The 23,679-nt window shown below is 46.8% G+C and overlaps 1 protein-coding gene across 4 annotated transcripts in view; it reads right to left on the bottom strand.

Moving 5' to 3' along the window:
- Positions 1–23,679, bottom strand: part of FOXN3 (forkhead box N3) — a 209,868-nt gene that overhangs the window by 128,190 nt on the left and 57,999 nt on the right. For 3 of the 4 annotated variants that reach the window (XM_086462224.1, XM_086462223.1, XM_086462225.1), the window contains exon 2: positions 794–1,350. In XM_086462224.1, the coding sequence (XP_086318350.1) occupies positions 794–1,336 (543 nt within the window). In that variant the 5' untranslated portion in view covers positions 1,337–1,350. Of the gene's footprint in view, positions 1–793; positions 1,351–23,679 lie in introns of those variants that run through there. The other variant, XM_086462227.1, reaches the window with a different exon arrangement.

Below are 23,679 nucleotides of genomic sequence, written 5' to 3'. Positions count from 1 at the left end.
TTTGGAAACCGATACGTGCTCCCAGGCAGGGACACGGTAGAAGGCTATGCAAGGACTGCCTCCGCCGTTCGGCTCGCTTCCCCATTCCCCCAGATGCCGATGAGGATTCAGCAATGAAACCAGGCGACAACAGAGCCCCAAAAGCAAAAACGGGCTCCCCAGGTTTCTGCCACCGCACCAGTTGCAGGAGCTACATGAGCCCAGGGAAAGAACAACTGAAATTTTGGTGAACGGTAACTTTCACCTTTGATGCCAGACCTATCTCCTCTCAAAGCCTGCTTGAAATGGAACAAAGCTTCATCACCAAAATCCAGAACTACTACTGTTTGTTTAAGAGAAAGAAAAGTTTTTGCAGATTACAACACAGACTAGGGAAAAAGCGGTGGACTCTTACATAAGGCATATCCTTTCACTATACATTTGTATAAGCCAAGAACAGCAAGCAGCCTATTTATAACATGATTACATTCATCTAGTATAGCTGGAAACCATTACCACAGCATGATAACTAAAAACAATATTTAACCACTATGCATGAAGACACCAGCTGGGGGGGAAAGAAAAACACAAACACACACACACATACCCCGAGTACTTTCTTACAGATGTCTAGACAATGAATTTAATAAAATCAGAATGAGCCATGCTAAAGAAACATTGGCTTTCTGAATTTAATGAACTACATTACCAGGGACAGGGTTGCATATTCTGCATTTCACCGTTACAGACACATTCTGGGATTAGCAGGTGACTATTTTCAGAGCCAGATCGGTTTCCATAGTTCCAAACTTACCTGACTTCTGTCTTTGTCCACTTTCTTAAAACACTTATTCAAGGATAGATTATGTCTCACAGAATTTTTCCATCCAGTGGGTGCATTTGCAAAATATGGAAAGTGTTCCAAGATCCAGTTGTATATATCCTTTACAGGCAGTCTTTTGGTTGGCGAGTCCTCAATGGCCATAAATATGAGGCAGCTAAAGGAATAAGGAGGTTTGCAGTTGGGGTTCTGCTTGGCATCGTAGGGCATGTCAGAGTGGGCAGGAGATGGTGGCGTGTCATCACCGATGTCCTGAACGGGGCTAACGCTCCTTAACACCGAGTCCCCAAAGCTTTTCAGCAAGTTCTTGCTCTCATGTAACCAGTTCAAATTAGTTAGTTCTTCATCTTCCATGGCCCCTTTATCTAATCTGATGGCAGGCAAAGAGAAATCTAGGTCCTCGTCATCGTGAAGTGCCTTTGATAAATCACTATCTTGGTAACGTTGGCTCAATCCGCTGGGAACGCTAATTCCTGAGCCCTCTGGCTTCTTACTGGGAGGCATGACTGGACCCATTTAGACAGCAACTCCTGGGAGAGAAAATCCAAAGGAAGGGGAGAAAGAAACAGAGAGAAAAGTTACTGTATAACATTTTGACAGCTTTTCCCTAACTGATCACTCCAGCCTTTTGCCATCTGTATTAAAATGACAGACTCACATAAACACTCATCCACAACTACTGAGTAAGATAATCTAAAGTCAGGACAAGGGAATAAATTTCAGTCGATAGAATAAGACAATAATCCCAATACCTCTCAGTTCCGCATGTACGCAAAGCCCCACACAGGAAATCCTGAAGACATGTCCCTTTAATGATGAATATGTGTATCAAATCATTGAATACTCCGATTGTATCACTTTAATAAGCATGTGAACTAAAAAAAAAAAAAAGAGGGGCTTAAGGCCAGTTGCTTCAGATTAAGTTCAGCTGTTTCACTTTTGAGGACAATACAACAGCACCGTGATTAAAGTCATTCTGGCTAAAGGCTGAGGCAAACAAGCATCCAATCTGGCTACAGTCGTAGTTGCAACACAACTCAGAAATGACAGCAGAACTTCAAAACCAGCAAGGGTGGGAGAAGGGAGGAGGGAAAGCAACGCACGGTAGTTTTGGGACCAGGGCCAAAACATGGGGAAACAAGTGCCAGAGGAACAGAGCACTTTAAAAATGTATGTAAACAGAAAAGATTTTAACATAAGCTGAACCGTATTTCAAACGCAGTAGAAAACAGAGTTAGAAAGATTGCTGTGATGCTCAACAGCGGCAAGGGAGAGGTGGGACGAGCTGCCGAGGGTACTGCACCAGCAGACCCCAGGGGGACACCTGTGGGCAATAATATTCACGAGGACCTGAGACCTGCAGAAGCTGCAGAAGTCAGGCATCTGCCCAACTCAAGAGAAGCAGACAAGAGCCCAACAATTCTACTTCAGAAGCCAGAGACAGGCTCCCTCAGCTTCTCCACACACTGAAACTGTCAGAATTTAGGTCTGGAGATGTGAACAGTAGTGAAACAAAAACTGGAAAGAGCTAATAACACCTTCAAAAACAATGAAACTTCCTGCACAAACACTGAACAAGAGCAAAATGATTCCCTGTATCTAAAATGATCCTCAGCAGTTCCCTGAAGTCATGCAGTCATAGAGTCAATACTGTAAATGAAGGGCAAAAAACCTACAGGTAACAACAGAATGAAGCACCTATCTACAGGGGGGGAAAAAAAAGAGCAAGACAGCCATTCCGGGAAAGAAAAATGATAGGCTTTATTTTAGCTGTTACAAAAGGGTGAAAATGAAAAAGGAAAGTTCCTCTGGGCTTTCTAGAAACACTTCACACCAACGCAGCCATTACTAAAAAAGAAACATACAGAACTCTTAGGCACAGAAGCCCATTAGTACACACCATCACCCACCAAGCTCAGCGAACATGTGCAGTTTTACACAGGTCTCTGGAAGAGGAAAAAATACGGATGCAGATGTAAACACCAGGAGACCAAACTTGCATCGGCCCCACTTCCTAGCTTTCAAAGCAGGGTCCAGCACAGCCAGAAGGTAAACACAAGTACCGCCACGTCTGGGGGCACCGGCATCGCCTTCCTGCGCTGCACACCCAACTTTGACTCCAAATGGAAGTTATGTCCCATGAGCTTCTAAACAAGAAAATTATATGATGGCTGACAGTAAAGTAATTTAATTGCTCTGTTGCTATGACAACATGCTGCTCTCTTTCTGTTTAATTTGCTTATTTGCCAGTACCCTCCCACAGGGCCATAACATACCATCCCTCTTTTTTTTCGTTCTTTCTTTTTTCCCTTCTCCAGGCAGCGGTCCTCATGGACGCCGGGGTGACGGGGCGGCCGCGGCCCCGCGGAGCCCCTCGGGCCGGCCACCGCCGTCGGCAGGGAGGCCCGGCAGAGCCCGGCCGGAGAGCGGCTCCCAGCGGGGCCGCCGCAGGCGGGAGGGGGCCCGGGGCCACCCCCGCGGCGGCTGGGCGGCCCGGCCGTGGCTGCGCCGAGGAGTGTGAGGGGGTGGTCGCTAACGAGGCCCGTGGCGGCTGCCGCGGCGCCCCGCCGCCAGACAAAGGAGCGCCGGTCACATGAGAGCCCGCAGTTGGGCGAACATTTTTAGTCCGCTGCCAGCCGCGGTGCTCCACCATATACCTACACAGCCACCCGCCCGAGGGGGCCCGCGGCCCAGGCGGAGAAGCAACCCCGGGATAGCGCACCGGGGCGGCCCCCCCGCCCAGCGCTCCCACCGTACTTGTCGCACGGGGGGGGGGGGGGAGAAGACAGGGGACGGGCGCTCATTGGACGCCGCTGCAGCCAATCAATGGCGTTGCTAGGAGACTGGGACTGCTCCGGCTGGGCGGGCGAGGGCGGCCGGCGGCGCGCATACCTCCAATGCCGGCCAGATGTCACCGGCCCTCGCTGGCCCCGCCGCCAGCCGCGCCGCGCCGGGAAGGCAACTTCTGCCCGCGCCCGCCCCGCGCACCGAGTGGCGCCTCTTTAAGCCTCATATATATATATATATATATGCACATATACATATATATGCGTGTGTGTGTGCGCGTATTCAAAAGTCCTTGCACAAGCAGCTCCCGGACGCCCCCGGCGGGACCACCTCGGGCCGGAGGCGGCCCCGCGGCTCGGCCCCGCGGCGCTGCCGGCTGAGCTCGGCGGGGACACGGCGGCGCGCGCGCCGCGGCCGCGCACCAACTCCTGGCCAAGTTGTGGCGCGGGACGGCCGCGGGGCCGGGTCGGGCCGGGCGGGACCGCGCCGCCCCCCAAGCGGGCCCGCCGGCGCCTTGCGCAATCCCCGCGACCGACAACAACAACTTACCTGGCGGGGGGGGGGGCGGTGGTTTCACCGCGGTCCCTTCATGGCTGCGGCGCAAACTTTCATCTGACGGAGCCGGGCATCGTGCTTCCCCCGCCTCAGCCCGAGCCCCGAGGGTGCCGCGGGGGTCCCGGCGCAGGGGGCACCGCCGCCAGCATGGGGCCCGGCCACCGCCCGCCCCCCGCCCGCCCCGCGCTCCCGACGGGCAGCGGTCCGCCTCGGTGCGAGCCGAAGAGCGAGAAATTGTTTCCACTGCAAACAAAAAAGGCGACACATGACCAGGGAGGGGAGGGGAGAGAGGGAAAACGTGGGCTGGGCCAGCCGAGACGGGAGAAGCCGCGGAAGGGAGGGCCGCCGGCGGTGGGGGAGGGCGGCGGCGCGGCGGCGCTCCTCACGGCAGGCCGCGGGGACCCCGGCCCACCGCCGCCCTCAAGGGGCACCCGCCGCCGCCAGCCGCTCGGACGTGTCCTCCCGCGGTGGCACCCGGCCCGGCGCGGCAGCCCCCGCCTGGCGGCGTGGCGCGGGGTCGCCTCCGAGGCGGGCAGGCGGGCCGGGCCGGCCTAGCGGCGTCGGGGTCGCGCCGGGCCGGCAGCGTTTGCCTGGGGCGGGCGGGTATTCGAGGTCGGAAGGGAGGCGGGAAGCGCCCGGGGAGAAGTGTCCGGTGTGGGGAGAACTGACAGCGCGGCCGTTCCTCACCGGCGGCAGCGGCGCTCCCACTTGTACGAGTCTCTCCCCCGCCCGTGGCGTGACGGCCGCTGGTGATAGGAGGCCCGGCCAGACCGACCCCGGCCAAACTGCCACCGACTGCACGGTCGTCGCTGAAGGCACGGCCACGCACCAAAAACCCGCAGACCAGCACGCCGGAGCCTTGCTTCTCCCTCCCCCAAGAGGAGCGGGGGAGACATCTTTCAGCTCGGAAACGCCAGGCTCCGTCCTGCACAGCTGCCAGCAGGCAACCAATTCCTGCCGAGGGGGGAACACCTGCAAGCCCACCACCGACGGACGGCCCGAGCCTCGGGTGCCGAGTCCGTCAGCCAGTTTCAAACACGCCTGACCTGCTAACCTGTGCAGGAGCCAGGTCCCAGGGTGCGGGGCAGCGGAGAGCACGGCCGCAACTGGCAGGGGATAGTGCAAGGGGCCTCTGCTGCTGAGTCGGTGTGTCAGGGAACTATGGCCTCTGCTGAGGGTCTGTCTTTACATTGTGCAGTAGAGAGCCATGTTGCAGAAATCTACAATAACTGCGGAGGAAAAAAAAAAAACGGTTTATTTCTTTAGTCTAAGGAAATTTACTTTGAAATAAGGCCTGATTTAATCAGGAAGAATGGTGCATTTTCTCCTCTGCTACCATACCTTGACATAACTAGTACTAACTTGAGTACTTACCATCAGTTAAATTAATTGGAGGGAACTCACTTGATGTAAAAACAAAAAAGAAGTTGCCCAGTCTAGACACCACTAGTCAAACATACAGTCTCCCATATGCAATATGCTTGATCTCAAGTGATTCACAGTACAGAATTGAGGTATGGCTGTCCACCCACAAAACAAGTACATTAAATTGTTTCATAGCTGATCCACAAAAATAAAGGATTTTCCGCTTTGGGTAAACAAGGCTTGCAGATTTAGCATACTTCAAAATTAATTTTCCTTTCAGTATAGAAAAGGTCTGCTGCAGAAATGTATAAACAACATAATACAAATTAGAAATACAGGTATATTGGTAGATCCTTTCCAATGCAGCCCTGGACACAGAAATTATCCCTAAGCCAAGAAGAAAAGCAATTTAGCCATTTTATTTAGAAAGGTTAGGACAGCTGTCTCAAGACCTTGCAGGAATTCTGTGCTGGCCCACACAGCCACTATTAGCCCACTTAACTGGGATCACCACGGTATCCTCCTGCATGTCTGTGTCCGCACTTAGTCCATTCCCAAGGCACGGGTTACCTCTTCTAAGCTCTCTGATACTTGCAAAATTCACATTTTTAGACAAGAGTGGCAACTACCTCATTCTCAAAGTGCAGGGCTGAAAAGCATTTGTTGATTCTCTCAAACTAGAAATTCCTGTCATAACTCACTAAGACCTTCTTTTGCCGATAGCTTTCCCTCCTGTAGCCAGTGAACTGCTATTTCACATTCTTGCATATTTTCAAGACATGCCAGCAGCTGAACTGAAGAACGAGAATAATACCTATCAGGCAGCAGAGTATCATCGTTACCCACCGGTTACCCTGCCCTGTGACTCCACCAGCCCTAACACTCCAACTGTCAGCAGACCATTCGTTTACACAGTTCTTATCTCATGGCCGTTTGGTTTCAAACCCAAACTAAATTACCAAGTCATAACTCCACCCACCTGAATTTACTCCAAACGCTTCAGACACTTTTTCTGAGTGAATCAACATGTCTCTTTATCGGCAAGCACGGTTTATTGCATTTATCATCACTTGTAAAAGTCAAGTGTCTTGGAACAGAGTACCAAGAAGAATTCAGCTAACGAGAGGTATTTCTGACGTGAGAAGGGGGAAGCCTCATGAGATGCAGGGTAGTATGCAAAGAATACTACACCTCAAATATGTTATGTACACATCCTACACAGATACACAGCTCAGTTCTGTTCAACATCAGTGGCAAAATTCCCCATCAATATTGGTGGAATAAGATCAGTGTAAGAGTTTTCTACCTTCTCCGTGGCAGGTAGGAATTTCCCCAGAGTGCATGTGAAGGATTACAGTGAAGGACCACTGTGAGACATTTGCTGTGCAGACAGAAAAGCCAGCGTGACTGAGCGCAGGGGCCAGCAGCGGGCGATGCAGAAGCCTAGGAGAGTAGGGGGATAGACTGCACGCCGGGTCAGAGGGCTGGCATGGGGGTCCCTGCTGAGGCACCCTGTGAGGGGCAGCGGTGCGGAGCAGCTTCTCGCTGGCTCCCACCCTGAGCACAGCAGCAACTGCAGCTGCTGACTTGTGGAGTGGTCAAACACCAGCAGTGAGGTAAATACTGATACCGCGCCTCTTGGGAGACTGTCCCCCAGCTTCTTCTGACTCTTTGATGGAATACTTAACACAACTAATTTAAGAAAGGAGAATACAATCTCATACAGCACCACTGAAAGATCAGTAACTGCTGGCTTAGAGACTACAGCAGCACCAGAACATCCAACGCATGGCCATCAAGTAATCTTAGGCAAGCCACCAAATTTATTAGGGTGTCGATTTCCCCATTTCTAAGATGGGAATAATACTAACTCCTTTAGCAAAAGATTTGCAACACTGACAGATGAAAACTGTTTGTACATCAAGACCAAAGTATTTGCCGTACCGAAGGCCGATTATAAGTACCAACAGTGCAGAGCTGCACTTCAGCCTTGTGGGCTAATGTACAACAGTCTAATCTTTCCACTCAGATTTCAGAATACCAACTGCAGATGTTGCAGTATCTTATTTAATAAGGATTTCCAGCCATGTCCCTATACTCCTTTATCTCTTATCCTTCCCTAGATTGGAATCCCTGATAACCTCCCACATGCCATTGAGCAAGTGAGCATGGCAAGGGTCACTGGCTCTTTATCAGCCCTCCAAAGCTCATCTTCCCCCCTCCATCTCCATCTCTGCTGGGAACATCTTCCTTTGCTAGTATTATGACCATGCTACATGACCTTACTAAATATTTCTACTTTCTGCCCTCTGACCTCACCAGTCTCACCATTCAACAGACCTGTACTTCTTATCCTCACCTTTAAGCCCCCATTCCTAACCTGATCTCCAATTATAATGTCCTCATTGACTGACATCCTTGTCAATGTTTATTCTCTCTACATCAGAGTCAATTTTTTTCCCTGAAGTCTGCTGCAAGTTTTCCAACTAAGCTTGCTCATTAGGATTTATAATTTTACATGCAGCTGTACACAAAACCTGCTCAATTCTGAAAAGGTCCTGATGTGCAAGTGTCATGGTTTAACCCCAGCCAGCAACTAAGCCCCACACAGCTGCTCGCTCGCTCCCCCTGCAGTGGGACGGGGGAAAGAATCAGAAGGGTAAAGTGAGAAAACTCGTGGGTTGAGATATAGACAGTTCAATAGGTAAAGCAAAAGCTGTGTGCACAAGCAAGGCCGGCAGGAGTTCAGCCATCTCCAGCAAAGCAGGGCTCCATCGTGCAGAACAGTTACTTGGGAAGACAAATGGCATCACTCCGAATGTCCCCCCCTTCCTCCTCCCTCCCCCAGCTTTATGTACTGAGCATGATCTTCTATGGTATGGCACATCCCTTTGGCTAGTTTGGGTCAGCTGTCCTGGCCATGCTCCCTCTCAGCTTCCCATGCACCTCCTCCTTGGCAGTGCATGGGAAACTGAAAAGTCCTTGACTTAGGATAAGCGCTACTTGTCAACAACTAGAACATCAGTGTGTTATCAACATTATTCTCACACTAAATCCAAAACACGACACTGATCGGAACTGTTCTTATCTCAACCTACCAGTTTGACTTTTGTTTTCCGCTTCTCCTCCCCATCCCGCTGGCAGGGAGGGCAGTGAGCGAGCAGCTGTGTGGTGCTTAGTTGCTGCCTGGGGTTAAATCACGACAGCAAAGTACCTTTCAAAGACTGAAGTGCACAGGGCTGCTGCCCCTTGTGATCAGTGATCAGACCCTCATAGTGGGACACATCTCAGGCTCTAACACCGTACACTGGCCATCTCATTTTGTTCCCATTCTTCCCACACACAGAATGACTGGTGTCCCCCATCAGTCTTGCCATTTCTAAACTTTTGTTTTCTCTGAGGCATGGGATTTAATCTTGTATGCAGCAGAAGCAGTTGAACACCTTCAGACACTATTAAAAACTAAATCATGAATACGATGTGTTTGCTCTTTCACAACTCCCGTTCCCTGTGTTCTTCTCGAGTCCCTCATACAGAACCTGCAGTATCCCCACTTCTTTATTTTTAACCATGCCAGACCAGCCTGGTTTTGTTGTTTGCACCGTGCCCACTTTTGGGGCAAAGAAACAGCCACATCTGAGTTCCCATCTAAACAGCCTGAGTTTCTGCCTCGTACAGAGGTAACACACCCAACCAACCGACAAACAGTGCCTCACGCCCATGAAAAAGAGCAGCTCTTGCCTTGCAGCTGCTCTGAGCGCAGTCTGCTCTGCCTTCCTGCCCCATGTCTTTTACAAGCACGGGCTCCCCTTTCTTCTTCCACCCCAAGCACTAGCTAAAGATATAAGCTGCACACGCAATGAAGGCCCAGCTTATTCCAGCTTACTGATAGGAGATCTCTCTTTTGCTTATTCACTTGAGACCATGGAATCACATTTACAAAGCGTTTTCCCAACCTTTCATTTAATTATTCTTCAAGTTCTCATTTGCCCCAGCTGGCGAAACCCAACAGGAACAAACTGAATTGGTGAGAAAAGGAGCACAGATACAAAGTTTTGTCAGAAGTGTGAGCAAACAAATGTATCTACAGCATTTCATTTTCACAGGCTAAAATATAATGACTTTCTTACAATAAAATCCAGAGTTTTTATGAAATAGTTCCTTTATAAAATAATGTATGCACATTTACGATGTTATTGTAGTAACACTTGCTTGCAGCTTCTAAGAAAATGAGTATACTTAGCACTAAAATTATATACAGCTGACAAGCTACCAGCAAGTGTGTTTCTGTACGTGAGTGCAGTGGGAGGAGAGTATCATGCATGCTAGTTTGTCCTACATAACATTTGTTAAAAGAGGTCCATGTGAGAGATGCTTGCCCAGTGTAATTACACCAACATACTAGCACCCCAAGCACAAACCTAGCTTGTACTGGTAAAAGAAGCGTCTGTCAGTGCAGCTTATTTTAGTAGCCCAGCCGGTGGGAAGCAAAATGGTGCTGGGATAAACATACATTTACTGGAGTCTTCTGCTATAGTGGCTGTATTGGTCTGAAATCACACTTAACCTAACACAGCTGGGACATTAATTGCATTACAAGCTAGCATTTCTGGTACTGTTGCAGTGTTTGAAGAGGCTGAAAAATAAAAAGAACTGTTTTCTGGGTCTGATGCCCATACTCTGCTATCTGTTGTACAGGTGTAACGCCACAAAATGTGGCCTGGCGTTATCTCAACATTAGTATTCACCATTTGGCAGCTGAAGTCAAGCTTATAAGTAATCAGCAGAACCAGAAATCAACTGAATTTTTGTTCTTAAAAGCAAGGTGGAGGAAAAGCAGCAACCAATGCTGCACAGAAGTAAAAGATCAGAAGTTTTGGGGGAAAACTATAATGGAGAACCAAGTTCTTTTACAAAGTTCACAAACAGTATGGCCAAACTGAATTTCTAAATCTAAGACAAAATTCTTTCTGGACAACATCTCAAGTCCTGCCTCAGCTTTCCTGAATACAAGCTGTTCTTTCATCAAAGACTTCAGGAGTTTGTCCTTTATTTGTGCATCTATGCACACAAAATTAAGTTGCAACAGGACCTCATAAGTAATGAAGTTCACATTCACATCTCATCAACTGAGGATCTGGGGAACTGAGACTAAACACAATGTGCTATCACTAGAGCTGTAAGCTAGAAGGCGATTATTGTCCTCTGACCGTTTGCTCATGCCAGGTGGATTTCCTAGCCATGACTGTACTGAGTCCCAGCTTGATTTCCAGCTCTTTGTAGCACAGGACATTCCAGGGTGCTTCCCTCTACTCACCATTCGGCACTACTCTTCCTGTACATTCCTTGAACACTGTTCCTGGAGGAAATCCTGTGAGATGCAGGTCCAGATTCCCAGACTGCGGCAACGCAGAGACAGCTATGAGAGCCTGTATGAGGTAATGCAGTGATGAAGCATAGGCAAGGCTGACCTACAATCGTGTCTGCGAAGGGATGCTGAGAGGATGCAGGTTTTGGGAAACAAGGCAAGTGTCATACAATGATTAAGTGGACGTCTAGCCTCGCTGTGTTTTTACTACTACACACCAGCCTACCAAACGAATCGGGGAGCACGGAATGGAAAGCAATGAAGAATGGCAGGGGAAGGACTAAAAAGCACCTGCAGAAAGCTTCTGCACTGTCCTGTGTTCCCCTCCACAGCCACACGTGAGGCAGGTTCCATGGCTGAACCAGAGAGGAGCCAGCAGGCAGAGCAGGTTAAGTGAGATTTGGGAAAGAAGGAGGAAAGCTGGCACAGAAAAAAGGCACAATTGTAGTACTTGCATCCCAGCAGCAACTTCTGTTGCCAGCTATGGCCAGAGAACCACCCCCTGGCTGCTACAGTCATATCCCATGAGATGGGTTTCCCTGCGAGTAGCTTTTGGCTTCTCCATGGTGACAGAAATTCGTTATGATTATGGGTTGACTTATCCACTGGGGCATTCATTTCTGTCGGGTCTTTTGGCACTGCTCCAGTCTTTTTGGCAACAGGTAACTTCAGTTAACAGCTGCAGTCATCTGGGAGGTACAGCACATCTGACACCTCACAGATATTTTGCAAGCAAATTTCTCATTCCATAGGTTTCTCACAAGAATGCCACATGGATGGAGTGGGCCTTGGCAGCCAAAGCACTAGGAAATAATCTTGGGAATTTCTTTTCTTTAAATCTGAAGTCCTGTAAACATTGATAGTTATGCCTCCTTCTAAGGTTCGGGTTGTTCCAGCACAATTTAGCACTTCCATAAGCATTTCAAGGACAAAAAAATGCTATGGCTATAATAAAATTGTGAAGCACATTTGAGGAGAAAAGTCACTTTTATTGCTTGTACGCAGGTAGAGGGTTTTACTTATTCCACATCACTTGTCACATAACCTTCAGTATTTTTTTCCATAATGGAAAAAAAGAAATACAACATGAAAACAACACAATATCAAACCAAGCATCACATATAACAACAAAAAAAAAGCTATCACTGGAGCAACGCCTGCAGGTTACTGGACCAGCACCGGGCAGCAGAGCGGGGGTTTCAGTAGAAGACAGGCCAGTCGAGGCTGGAAAGAGATGGGCTGTCCTGCCACAAGCCAGCCAGCCGCCGAGCTGTCCTTTTGCCATGCTGTGAACAGAAGGCCCATGTAATGACAACCGCAAAACTCATTTAAGCTCTGAAAAGGTGACTAATGAGCTCATTCATGCTGCCTATAAATTATTCACTACAACACTGACCCCACTCAAGACAAACGGCAAAGTAAACTTTAAATACAGAGACAGGGAGCCTCCTGCGTTGTCAGCTTCTGCCTGTAAAACTTTTTGCAATCAAACAGACACGTCGCTCGCTTTTGCCCCCTTGTTAAACTCGCTTGGGTGTTTAGGCCTTCTTTTTTACTACCTCTAGTAGAGTTAAAGCAGCTGCAGCTGCTACGTATTTATTTCTCTGTTGCCAAGTTTTTTTCATTAGTAGTTGCAGGTAATCACAAAGCGCTATAAATAGCTTTAAATTATTTTCCTCAGAAATTAAAGTCTGACCTCAAAATGAAGGCCAGGTCTAAAGAAATAAGAAGACAATGGCACATGCATATTTAATGAGAAGGAGCCCATCTCCAGAGCCTGTGCTTATGGATACTTCTGTGACCATCTATGATTTGTGCCAAAATTAAAACAGAGGACTTCTTTAAAAAACACACTTAAATTTTTCTAGGTGCTGGACCAAAAAAGCTTCTGATATGTTTAGAAACATCTCATTTCTACATACTTTTGCTATCCTATTTAACATGAAATAGGAGCCAGGTTGCAGTTCAATGTTCACAGCATGAGCAGTAGCGTTTGCTGCTGGGGTGGCTGGAACAGGCACTGGCTCTCTTCAAACAATACTTTTCTTTGGAAGACAAATTACTTACAGTATTTACAAGTTAAGTTTAGTAACTTGTGGCATGTTGAATTAGCAACTACAAATGACATTAAAGACACTGTCTGATATGACATGTGTATGATCTCCAGTAGAACAACGTTACTTGCACCTCTGGTTACACAACCCAACTCCAAAGGTCGGGAACAACTAGATAAAGGGAAAAGCTAGCAATTACATAGCTAAAGTCCGGCCATCGTGTAAGGTATAAAACAAGGTAAAGTGTGAGAGACGTAAGGCAACATCATAGTAGTATCTAAACACAAGGAAAAAAAAGGAGGTGGTAAAGGAAGTTCACAAATGAAATCATCATTGCCATTTTCACTAATCACTCCATTTCTTCCAAGCTGAAAACACTGTAACTAAGGAAAGTAAGAACTTCTGCACTACTTGAAAAACAAGACTTTACCACCTACTGACAACCATGTGATTAGTCTTCATTGATTTACATCCCCGATTCTGAGTTTACCAGAGACACATAGAAACCCTGTAACCCTGCTAGTACTGCCCTTTAAAATGATGATTAAAAAAAATGCCAAACCCTCCAACAAACACCAAGACAGCAACGCAGCAGCCTACACCACAAAGCATGCAAGTCTTAACTTATCAAAAGCTCTCCACCTGACGAGATTCCTGAGCCTCTCATAGCTGAAGGGTGTTGGCAAAGGGCTGCTTTGAAACCCCGCCACATGCAGGACCCCACTAACCTGTCTGGCAAGCCGAGTTCACCTCCCAGTTCAGTTGTGGGAAACGAGGCGCTTCCTGCAGCTGGCTCCCCACACCCTGCTCCTCATTTCCCTAATGAGGCCCAGCAGTGATGTCAGTTTTGCCCCAAGGCGTGATTTGGTCCAAATAAAAACAACCTACAATTGGCTGCAAAATCAGAGGAATGCCAGATCTGGGGGAGGATGAGCAAACAAACTGACGGTACAGCTTTTGCTTTTAACTGTGTGCAACAAAGCCAACACCTGGCTACAACCGCCAATGAATCTCTTAACTGGTCAATGCCCAATGTCACGTGGGTGGTCCTGAGACACCGGTCTCAGCAAAGTCATGCAAGGCTCCCATGCGACAGGTAGGATGCACAGCCAGCACCAGCCAACCAGGTAATCCTCACCACCACTCTGGGGCCAAATGGTGTTGCTGAGGTGAAGGCAGCTGGATCGTGCTGGGTACCAGGGCAAACTCAGACTAATCCAAAGCCATGCACAGGTGTTACCTCTACTGGAAAACTGCTTCTGCAACATCTCCTCCCCCTCGGCCCTCCAAACCACATAATCTCATGGCTCTTAAGACCCCAGTGTGTGTCCATCTGTCAGGAAGGTTGGGCTCGTCTGTGCTTCAGTCATACGATTGCAACAAAGTATAGTATTTCTTACCAGAAAACAGCAAATTCAGATGTTCACAAAGTGAAAAACTCAAAGGAAAAGCTGTGGCTTCTCTATGCTTCTACTACCACACGGAGCTCCAATCCAAAGAAAGTTAACATTTATACACTGCAGTAACTACAGGGTCATCGGTGGGGGAATGCAACTTCATAGAGTGAGAAAGTCTGTAAGCACTGGCCAGATGAAGCCAGAGAATAATACATTTATTACCCTTACTTTTACTTATTTCTGTCTATTGTTATAACTACTGCAATAGTGGAGAAGGCAAAACAAATGGGCTTGAACAAGCAGTGCCATCAGTAACTTATTACTTGCTTTTCTGCCATGGCACTGGTCTTGCACACGCCTTGTACACAGCCATGGTTGCCTTTGGATTCTCACACACATCCATCAGATTTAGGGAGCCAGAGACATGCTGCAGTCCCATGTGAAGTATGGGACTGCAACTGGACCTGAAGATGCTTTCTGTCTGGAGAATCTCCACAGGTCCAGCATGGGGAGGGGTCACTGGCACACAAGCTGTGCTGGGAAAGTAATCCTGGCATGTGCTCCTTAGCTATGGACCAAGAGCCTGTGGTGTAAGGTACTGAGCAAGCAAAGAAAGAGCAACTGTCTCTGCATCAAAATGCTGTATTGGGTTTGGATGGCAAGGTTTTGGCAGCAGGGAGGCTACAGGGGTGGATTCTGTGAGAAGCTGCTAGAAGCTTCCTGTGTGTCCAGCAAAGCTGCTGGCCAAGGCTGAGCCAACCAGCAACAGTGGTAGCATCTCTGGTATTTAAGAAGGGAAGAAAACTGCTGCGGAAACTGCAGCTGAAGAGAGGAATGAGAATACGTGAGAGAAACATCTCTGCAGACACTGAGGTCAGTGAAGAAGGGGGGGGGGGGGGGGGGGGGGGGGTGTGCTCCAGGCAGCAAAGCAGAAGAGCAGAGATTCCCTTGCAGCTCATGGTGAGGCAGGCTGTCCCCCTGCAGCCCATGGAGGTCCATGGTGGAGCAGATATCCACCTGCAGCCTATTCAGGAGCAGGTGGATGTGCCCAAAGGAGGCTGTGACCCTGTGGGAAGCCTGCACTGGAGCAGGTTTTCTGGCAGGACTTGTGATCCCGTGGGGGACCCATGCTGGAGCAGTCTGTTCCTGAATGACTGCAGCCTGTGGGAAGGACTCACGTTGGAGAATTTTGTGGAGGGCTGCCTCCCATGGGAGGGACCCCGCGCTGGAGCAGGGGAAGAGTGTGAGGAGTCTTCCCCTGAGGAGGAAGGAGCAGCAGAGACAACGTGTGATGAACTGACCACAACCCCCATTCTCCATCCCCCTGTGCCACTCAAGGGGAGGAGGTGGAGAAATCAGGAATAAAGTTAAGCCTGGGAAGAAGGGAGGGGTGGGGGGAAGGTGATTTTAAGATTTGTTTTCTATTGCTCATTACCCTTCTTTGATTTGATTGGTAATAAATTAAATTAATTTCCCCAAGCTGAGTCTGTTTTGCCCATGAGGATAATTGGTGAGTGATCTCCCTGTCTTTATCTCGACCCATGAGCCTTTCGTTGTATTTTCTCTCCTCTGACCAGCTGAGGAGGGGGAGCAATAGAATGGCTTTGGTGGGCACCTGCAGTCCAGCCGGGATCAGCCCACCTCAAATGCTTATCTGCCAAGTTCAAGAGACAACAAGAAACAAGAGGACAGTAAGGCAAATTTGGCCACTTAGGTGAGCACCACTGAATTTGGAGACAGACTGCATACTTTTACTGGATTTTTTTGATGGCTCTCCTAATGCACCTGTACACTCTGACTTAGCATCTACAAACCCCTCTGGACTTGCAGAATAGCCCCTGTTAAGCAACTGATCTCTGTGACTGAGCAAGCATGTTTGTGCACGGAGGTGTGTGTGTGTGCATGCACGCCATGGCAAGTATGTGCTCAAGTCTCTTCAAGATTGGGATTTTAGTTATCAGGTACCCAGAAGGGGGCCTTTCTGAAGTTAACAGGTTCTACTTGAGCAGAGTTTCTTCCTTCATAGGACAGGCAGATGGAATAAGATCTTGAAAGTGGCCAGATGGAAATTTATGCCTGTGCTTGCCTTATCGAGTGAGAAGTGCAATACTGGTGCCTGCAGAGTCCTTAGGGAGGTGGGCTGAAGCTGCTTTCAAGTACCCCAGCACACTGTGGCTTTCATGGACTAGTTGATTGCACCCTTGGATTTACGCCAGCGCTCAGAAATCAGCATCCAACCCTCTACCTTTATTTCTCCTTTTATGTCCCTGTCACATAACTCCATTTAGCCTTTACTGTAAGAGTTGAATAAGATGGTCAGAACAAAGGTCCTCTTGCCCATGCCCTGGTTCCAGCCATGTCCTAAGGAAGAGCAGGGCAAATGCACAGTGGTGCCCTACAGCATTCATCTGTGTTTAGAGAGACCTGCTGCTTAAAAGCTTCAGCTAAAGATGCAATTAGATGCTGTGTTGTGCTATGAACACAAGATACATTTCTTCTATCAACTCATCCAAAAAATGTTCATGTAAGCTTCAGCATCAACAACAGCCTGTAGCAAGGAGTTCCATGTTTTAACTATTGACTATGTGAAAAAAGTTCTTCCTTTTCTTTACACCTGCCACCCGGTAACTTTACTTAAACCCCAATTTCTTGTATTATGATAATTACTGTATACCGAGGACATGGAACTCCTGTCTACGTAGACTTCTCTTGGTTTTATAATGCCTTTTTACTGCTCAGACAGTGCTACTAATACACTTAACTCTGTATTTAATTAATTGAAGTAACTACAGGTATACATAAACAATAAAACACAATACATAAACATACCTATCAATGACCATCTAATCATACAGTCATAATTATCAATATTGTGTCTACCCAGATAGGAGAAAAAGATGTTCTTTTTCAACAAATTCATCCTAACAACATGCTTTCCCCCTTGTAGTCTCACTCTGTAGTTTTCCCTCTATAGTCTCACTTGAAGTACCTGGAGCTTTTCCAAGCACTTAATATGTCCATACAAATTGTGGAAGCAGATCATTCCAGCTGATGATACCCTTATCCAAAGAGAGAACAGCAGTTGGAAGATGCTGCCTCATATAGACACAAGCCGTAATGGATCAGGCCCTATGCAGGTTCAGTCCTTTAAAAAAGCTGCAGCTTCAGAGTTACCAAAGTTCTCAGGAGTGCTCCAGTACAAGCCGCAGCCTCCAGCTTACACCTGGCACCTGCCTAAGACAGCAGGAGCATGGCCAAGGTGGAAATGGTCTGGGTGACGAGGAAGGACCATGGAGTGTGGTGGGAAGGGCTATGGGGAGGGACAGAGAGAGAGTGCTTTCAAAGACTGGCATGGGGCTAGGTCGAATCTGGGGTGGTGATATGGGAAGTGATGGCCTTGCATCATTTTCTACTCACGTTTCAGCTCTGGCCCCGTGTGAAAAGGGCAACCCTCCCTCCAACAACCTGCACTTATCATTATACCTGACCTCCTTGTGCTTGGACCGATGCAATAATAACTGATAAATAAGGGTGAACATAGATGCAGGGACTTAATTTCCACTCAAAGTATCCTGAATTCTTCACCTGTGCTTCCACGTCCTGGGAGCACTTCCTAACCACCACGCACAGTGTGAGGCAGGAGCCCTGTCCATTTTGAGGCAAAGACCCACAGTGTTTTGCAGCTCAGCTGGCAGAATGTTTTTGAAAGCAGCTCAGTTCAGTCAACAATCTCCCCCTAGAGTCCAAGTACATCACCTCAAAAATATGTCTCAGCTCTTCTGGCGTGTAGCCTGGGAACCCAAATTTGTTTCTGATCCAGGTCCTCCAGCTGGCAGTGTAACAAATTGCTGTCCTGCCACCACGATGGATAAAGTAATTTTTCACTCATTATGTTCTTCAAAAATAGAGCAGGAGCTTTATTTAAAACAAGAAAGCAATACACTGTGCTTCAGGAAATTAACAGGGCAAAAATTTGCTTTATAAACCACAAGGACAAGAGACTGAGTTAGAACAATATGACTTAATATCCCAAGGAGCTTGACCAGAAAAAACATACTCCAGTTACAAATTCTACAGCTCCTGGTCTTGCAGCTAAGCCTAATGTTACATCCACGTCAGCCTGGCTTTTCCTGGGGATCACTAGTATTTTTCCCTGCAGTCTACAGAATGGCTTCAGGCAAAATGGTACAGATCCATACCAGCTGCTGGATGGGATAACCTATGGATGTTTTCCTCCATGAGCATGGGATGTAGGTGAAGCGTGCTGCACTTAGTGATATCTCTGCTGTTCTGACTGCACCTTCCTCTCGTGTGAGGCATCACTCTTTCCCAGGGTGCAATCCTGCAGCTGCTCCCACTGCGACAGGCAGCCCTGAGAAGCAGCACCCTGAGCATGAATCCTGTTAATCTAACAAACTGTGAGGGCTCCACTGGACTTGTCAGAGGCTTGTGACAGCAGTAACAACAGTCCCTTTAAATCCAAGGTGTTACTTAACAGCCAGACAAAGAAGAGCGGGCAGGTGTATCTCATGTCACTCAATGGTAACAATGGCTACAGCTGACTCATTCACAAGCTCGAGAGGAGACCCTGCTCTCAGCTGAGCAAGCCTCACCTGGACTCTCCCTCGTAGTGGTGAAGGAAGGGCTGTCCACACAAGCTGCTCACGCTGACTTGCTGGCCTTTGCCTGCAGTTTCCTTCCATCCTTGCACTGCCTGTCACCTGCCTGAACTGCACTCCTGGAAAAGTGATTTACCATCAGCTTTTACTACTGACTGGGTTATTTTTCCTATTAACCTAAATCAATATACTCATACAGTAAACATCCCAAAACTCAAGTCAATATAGAGAATTCATAAGGTATTACAGATTTATAGATATTTACAGCTTTGATTAGAGATCCTCAGATGGATGGTGCAATGGAAGCATAGCCAACAGATTAGATTTTCAAGTACTGACGGTAACTTGTAACAAAAGCGCTGGAAAGATTTAAAAGCCCAAATCTCACTGACTTTTAATTGACTTTCAGTGAAGTTAGTATTGCTACAGCCTTCAGGTACTTTCACAAGTGTCATCTTAAAGCTCTGCCTAAAGGTTTGGCCGTCTCTCCCCACCGACGAAACGCGCCTGTGAGAGGGGAGGGCAGTTATAGAGGGACAGGCATCTTACAAGATGCTTGTCTTGCCTAGGGGCAACATCCTGCACAGAAATGAGCATGATCCTGGGTATATTTGGCCCTCAGCCATTACACAAAACAGGATGGCCAAACTGTCTGTGGCTGCTGTTAGTCCTGCACCCGTCCTGCTCCATGGCCAGCAGGAGACAGCAACACAGACAACAAAATTGGTGTCTCACTCTCCTCTGATAGCTCTACTTAAATTTCTCAATTAATTAATTTCTCAACTCAGATGGATGAGATGAAGAAACACACCTTGTTTCTTCTGTGAATTATTTCAGGACTGTGCATTGCAAGTACTGGTTCAGGTCCTACTCCTAGGAGGTATTGATCCCCAGCTCTGCGCAGACCGAGAGAGCACACTCAGTGCAATGGAGGCCTGAGCCAGTCCAGGGGATGAAACCACTGCCAAATCATGTCTCTGCAGAGTCCATTTCCCCGTATGCTTAGATTGTCTCTGCTCTGTAACTGTTGGCAAGCCCCACTCTTGGGAGCACATATGAGCAGTCATCTAGATTTGGAAGCTAGTTGAAACAAAGGGGAATCACAACATGTGGTAATCTCTAAAGATATAACGGCTACCCCCTGCACAGTACAGTGTAGGGATGGCCAAACTACAGCAGGTCCTGTAAGCAATGTCCCCACACTAGCACAAAGATAAACTCACAGTCCAGGTGGCTGAACTTCTTTTGAGAGCTCCTCTGGAGTTCACTTAGGCAGCACTAGGATACCTTTACAGAGCACTACACAGGCATGCCCCTGGAGACAACAGATTGTTTTGGGTTTTTTTTTTTTTTTTTTTTAAGAACCTTGTTCAACAAGCAAAAGTCACATTCAAAATGCTAATTTTTATTTAAATAAAAGAAAATGTACTAATAAATGAAAACTTGTCTTTTTGTCCTGGGCTTCTACACTTCAGAAGAGGGATTCTCTGCCCAGAAACTTGTGTAAGACTGTTACATAGTATTTCTTCTATTTAAATAGGTCGCCTGACTGGGGAAAATATCTATGCAAAATTTCAGTAAAGCCAACGGATTTCTGATCAAGATCGGCATCTGGCAATAGCTATAGATTTCCTCAAATTCATCCCTCACAGCACAGAAGTCGTATGTCTGATGCTAACTCAGATGCTTATGGAAAAATCTTGCATACATTAATACAAAATATAGCAACTTCCTTCTATGCTTTTAGATTGTCCTCTAGAAAAACAACATAGCACATCCCTGTTACAGAGTTCTGAAAGTGGATCAAAAATCCTGTATCAGGAGAGATTTCTGTATTTAGCTCCAATTAATTTGACTTCAGTACAGATATGCTGGAGCCAAAAATAGACCCTAGACTGTTTGACTCCCATTTTCTGTTCTAGCCACTACACCATGCTTTGACAGTGATAGGTACTTTACATAAATGTTGGTTTCTCTCAGTATTATATATTTTCAGTTGCCCTTTTAAATCCACTCCACTCCACTTCAAGTGGGCTGCCACATATATGTACTCTTTGAATCAAAGAGTTCGGTTTGACACTTCAGTGAACTACCTCCTTACAATACAACCCTTGTTATTGTATCAGCTAATTACTAGGAACTAAATATATAGGTTTTATCAGAATACATCTATCAGAGTCCATTACCCTGATGACTGCTGCCACCTGAGCATAGTATTAGGTACAGGCACACCATCTAGGAATGCTTGCTTCAAAGCACAGAAATAGGAATGGGACTTCAGCAAGAGGTAAGGTCAGAGTAAACATCTGTAAGAGAAACATCCCCGTATTGCTGTCACCAGTCCCACGCAGGCCAGGTCTCACCATGAAGTGTGTCAGTTTAAAGACTTTGGGGAAAAAAAAAACAACAATGTTACTTGGATGCCAGTCTACAGGCCCAGGAAGGGCAGGTCTTTCTAAATTGGCACCAAATCCTGCACTCTTTATTCTTGGAAAGGTTTTATGTACATTATTGCAATTCTGGGTAAGGATTGCAAGATATAACTCTGAGATCAGACCTCTAATCCTGTCTCTCTGTTTACTGCATTGATTGTGCTCTTTTAGACTCTGATCTCGCCATTCCTGCTTAGCACAGGCTCCCCTCTGTTGGGGATGGGGAATTAAAATGGGATTCAACTGAAAAGCTGAGGCAGAGCAGGGAATGATGAAAACACATCATCTGCCATGAGCAGCCCTCACCATGGTTAAATTTAGAATGTAGGCTCCTCAAGCAGAGAGATGATCCTCTTTCCCTGTGGGGCACCAGTCACATAGTGATACATAAATATTAAAATAATAATTGATGATTAATTAATAATGGCTTCCTTTTCCTCATGACCATCTCTCAGCTGCCATAAGAAATATTCATTTCCTTTCTTCTAGATGCAGATACAAACAATCATTCAAAAACTTATCTCCTCAGAGAAAATTCACTTTCCCACTCCTTTTCACTAAAATATTATTTTCTGCAGCCTTGGACATGAGATTCTGGACCATTCACAGGCACTCTGTTTGAGAAATAAACACTAATTAAAAACGCCTCAGAAGCTAGAATAACCAAAATAAACATCAAGAAGGCAACACTGAGGTACAGAAAAAAAAAAAAAAAAAAAGAGCAAATCCGTTCACTCCCTCTTGCTCTGTAACTACATCCTCTACAGAGACAAAACTCTCAATAAAAAACATTTTAGATACCTATGTTCCTTTGGTGACCATAGAGACGGACATCTGACTCTGACCTTACAGCTGCCTTGTATCAGTGTATTGTTCTTGCTTTTGATCTGCATCAAATCTGGTTGCTGTAAAGTCGGAAAACCTCCAGAAATTCAGCAGCCACCGGCTCCTTTTGGTCATTATCTTGCTCTGCCTATCTCTTCCTAAGCCAGGGCAGCCTTACTGCACCTCCACCTACCAGTCTCATCCTGCCACCAGCAAGTCCTCTTGCTAGTTACTGAGCCATCACACAGTCTTCTAGCAGATCTTCTAGCTACTAGCCTCTCTTGTAACCCTCCTAGTCAAAAAAAACCCCAACCAAAACCAGAAAACAAAACCCCTTTGTTCTCCATCTGCCATATTCTCCCAGCATTCAGCCCTCAAGCTCCAAAGTTGGTTTCTGCTGCTTAAGTTACTTCTCTCCAACTCAGCCTGCTTCCTAAATGTCAGATCCTACCAAAGCCTTTCCTTACCAAAGACACTACTACTTCTCTTCCTCCTCACCCTTTTTTCTGTTGTTTTTTTCATTGTTTGTTTTCCCCAAATAACCAGCCTTAGCCTTTCCCAGCTCCTCAGCTCTGCAGGTGTCAACCACATAGAAATCACTGACCAAGCCTTAAATCACAAACTAAGCCTTAAAATCCAATTTAGATTTCAAGATAATTATTAAGATAATTCCACTTTCATGGTGGTTTAACCCCAGCCAGAAACTAAGCACCACACAGCCGTTCGCTCACCCCACCACCACCGCAATGGGATGGGAGAGAGAATCAGAAAAAAAAGGTAGAACTCAAGGGTTGAGATAAAGACAGTTTAACAGGGCAGAAAAGGAAAAAAATAATAGTAAGGATATTAACAACTAAATAAAACATAGAATGACAATATAGAAAACAAGTGACGCACAATGCAATTGCTCACCACTCACTGACCAATGCCCAGTCAGCTCCTGAGCAGCAGTCCCTGGCCAGCTTTCCCCCCAGTTTATATACTGGGCATGACGTCATATGGTATGCAATATTCCTTTGGCCAGTTTGGGTCAGCTGTCCTGGCTGTGCCCGCTCCCAACTTCTTCTGCCCCTCCAGCCTTCTTGCTGGCAGGGCATGAGAGGCTGAAAAGTCCTTGACTTAGTATAAACACTACTTAGCAACAACTAAAACATCAGTGTGTTATCAACATTATTCTCATACTAAATCCAAAACACAACACTATACCAGCTACTAGGAAGAAAATTAACTCTGTCCCAGCCAAAACCAGGACAGCTTTTTAAATAAAATTCTGTTTCCTTGTGGAGAAAAATTAACATCATCCAGAACATCATTATTTGTCTAGGAAATTTCTTTGTGTTATTTTTACTGATAATGAATGCCAACTCTTAATAATCCCCAAGGTCCTCTTCAGAGACAATTATTACAAAAACAGATCTTCCTAATGAAGATAGAGTTACTGAGTCCAGAAGTTTTAA

The sequence above is a fragment of the Leptosomus discolor genome, chromosome 3, assembly GCF_034619465.1.
Source record: "Leptosomus discolor isolate bLepDis1 chromosome 3, bLepDis1.hap2, whole genome shotgun sequence".
NCBI classification, from domain to species: Eukaryota; Metazoa; Chordata; class Aves; order Leptosomiformes; family Leptosomidae; genus Leptosomus; species Leptosomus discolor.
The sequence above is the reverse complement of the archived record's forward strand: the minus strand, read 5'-3'. Positions and strand labels throughout refer to the sequence as shown.